Raw genomic sequence first — 2,201 nt, 5'->3', positions numbered from 1 at the left:
ACGCCGACTCTCCGCCCCCGCGCGTAAGTTCCCACTCAACCTCCCTCCGTACTTCGTGCAGCATCAATCGCTACAACTTTGGGTCGATTTGGTTCATCTAGATGGATAGACTGCAGGCTTTAGTAATCACAATTCACAAGTACGGGATACGATTGTTGAAACATCTTTTCCTCTGTATGTATAATGCAACTCGTTTCTGAGCTACGGAGGAAGACTGAATTTGGTTGCAGTTTGTGGGGGCATAGCCGCATCTGTAAAATGCCACTGCCTACATTCTAATCCCCACTAGTATTTGTTATGTCTGAATTCTACTTAGTCTGTCCCCTGTAAGGGTCTGATTAGGTTCAAAATTGCCTCCAATTGCCATCAGCAGACATTGCTTTGCAGTGGCAAAGAGTTCAGCTACATGTCGTCAAGTTTGTGAACTTACCATAAAGTCGAACCCGTAGAGGTTCCTGATCTCTGCACTCAATTTTTCCTGGCAGGCGTAGCGGTGAGCAATGGACCGGACGAGCTCCGCTGCAGCGACTCCTCACCCGAGAGCGAAGGCCACCCTGGTTTTGGGAGCAGAATCCTTCGCTGTCAGCTCCGAGTCTGGTAAACTGTCGGAGCAGCTGGCGGCGATGAGGGAGAGGAGCATGGTCATCCTCAAGGACTACATCACCAGGCACAACGCCCCAAACGACGTCCCGGATGAGTCCGTCGAGGGCTTGTCTGACAACGAGGGTGAGGCGCTCGCTAAAAACCCGCCCAAGAAATTTAAGAAGCAAAAGTGATGGTCCTAATCCGTTTTATCTGTTGCAATTTGCCTTAGTCTCCTTGGGAGAACACTCTGTATTGTCCCTTGCTGAATGTTCCTTCTGACACACATTGTTAGGCGCCGTCTGCTTTGTGTAAGAAAATTTTATCTGATGATATGCGTAGGGGAAGTCTGCCCCTTTCTGTATGATTCGACTCAAATTTTAGATGTTTTGCTTTGAGAAGAATATATGACATTTAGCACAAGAGCTCTTTGCTGTCAAATGTCAATGGGCAGGAAGGTACCAACCCCTTCAAATCCAACAAGAAACAGGTCTTTTGATAGCGGTCAAAATTTCCGTTTGTGTTTTTGTGTATTTTCTGTGGATTACATGCATCCAACTGTGGAAATGTCCATTTCAAAAAAAAAAAAAAAAACTGTGGAAATGTCCCCCGGCATGTACTCTGAAATGTTTAAGCTAGAAGACTACAGAGTGATCAAATGGGTTCATGCTCGGTTCATGTTCTTTTAGATGTTGGATCGGCGAATTCTACCAGCGCGGTGTTACTGATTTCTATTGGGAAAAAGAGTGCTTCCAAATGGCGCTTGTGTAGATGACTAGGCCCTTTTGGTCATCATTCTCCAGTACATATTTGACGCAACCTGTAGACTTTAGATACAGCCCTTGATTCTTTTTTTCCCTACATATTACCATGTAGTTATGTCGTATGTGCTTTTGATGCTCAAGATCAGCTAAGTTATCTCCAATGGGTGTAGGTGTTCGTGCTGAAAGATTAAACACTCCATCGTCGTAAAAAATGTCACGGCTGGTGAAACTTTCCTCATTGCCACCATGAATCTGGGAGGGTGTGATGGGATTTTAAGAGAGACCAACCTTTCTCCATTCAGATTTGATTTTTTTTTTTCCCGAAATGGAGGCTATGCCTCAGCCTCATTCAGATTTGATTGGCCTCCGAGAAAAGGATACAACATACGAGGAAGGACTGCAGTCTGATACCTCCGTAACGCACCAATTATTTGGTAGATGGATTGGCGTGGAATCAAGAGACAATTGGGAATTTTCAGAAATGAGTAACCATATAGTACATGAAGAAGGAAAACCCTATGCTACGCTAGTCTGATTGATTCTCCTTTGTTACTTCTCATTCACCCAAACTCGGTTTGTAAACCTTTCGAGCTGAAAATCTACGATAACTACACCACTATTTCAACAGTAAAATATTAGATCTAACAACGATATAGGGGACATATTTTTGTCGGGAATCTCTATTCCTTATTAGGCACCAATCTAGACTGTGAATCTTACGAACTCATCATCCCCCTCCGTCGATCGATAACTGTTGAAACAAACATAGTACCCACCGAAGACTAAACTTGAACAATATAACATCAGAGTATTAGTCCCACAATGTCTAACACAACTGACAAGGTGGGAGAGGGT

The 2,201-nt window shown here is 44.0% G+C and overlaps 1 protein-coding gene across 1 annotated transcript; it reads left to right on the top strand.

Annotated features, from left to right (window-relative positions):
• The first annotated feature begins 500 nt into the window (after window positions 1-500).
• On the top strand, window positions 501-776 carry LOC124662544. Its single transcript, XM_047200371.1, has one exon. It carries the CDS (start codon window positions 501-503, stop codon window positions 774-776), a length of 276 nt encoding a protein of 91 aa, XP_047056327.1.
• Window positions 777-2,201: the final 1,425 nt, after the last annotated feature.

The sequence above is a fragment of the Lolium rigidum genome, chromosome 1 (genome assembly GCF_022539505.1).
Source record: "Lolium rigidum isolate FL_2022 chromosome 1, APGP_CSIRO_Lrig_0.1, whole genome shotgun sequence".
NCBI classification, from domain to species: domain Eukaryota; kingdom Viridiplantae; phylum Streptophyta; class Magnoliopsida; order Poales; family Poaceae; genus Lolium; species Lolium rigidum.
This window is presented reverse-complemented; position numbering and strand designations above follow the sequence as displayed.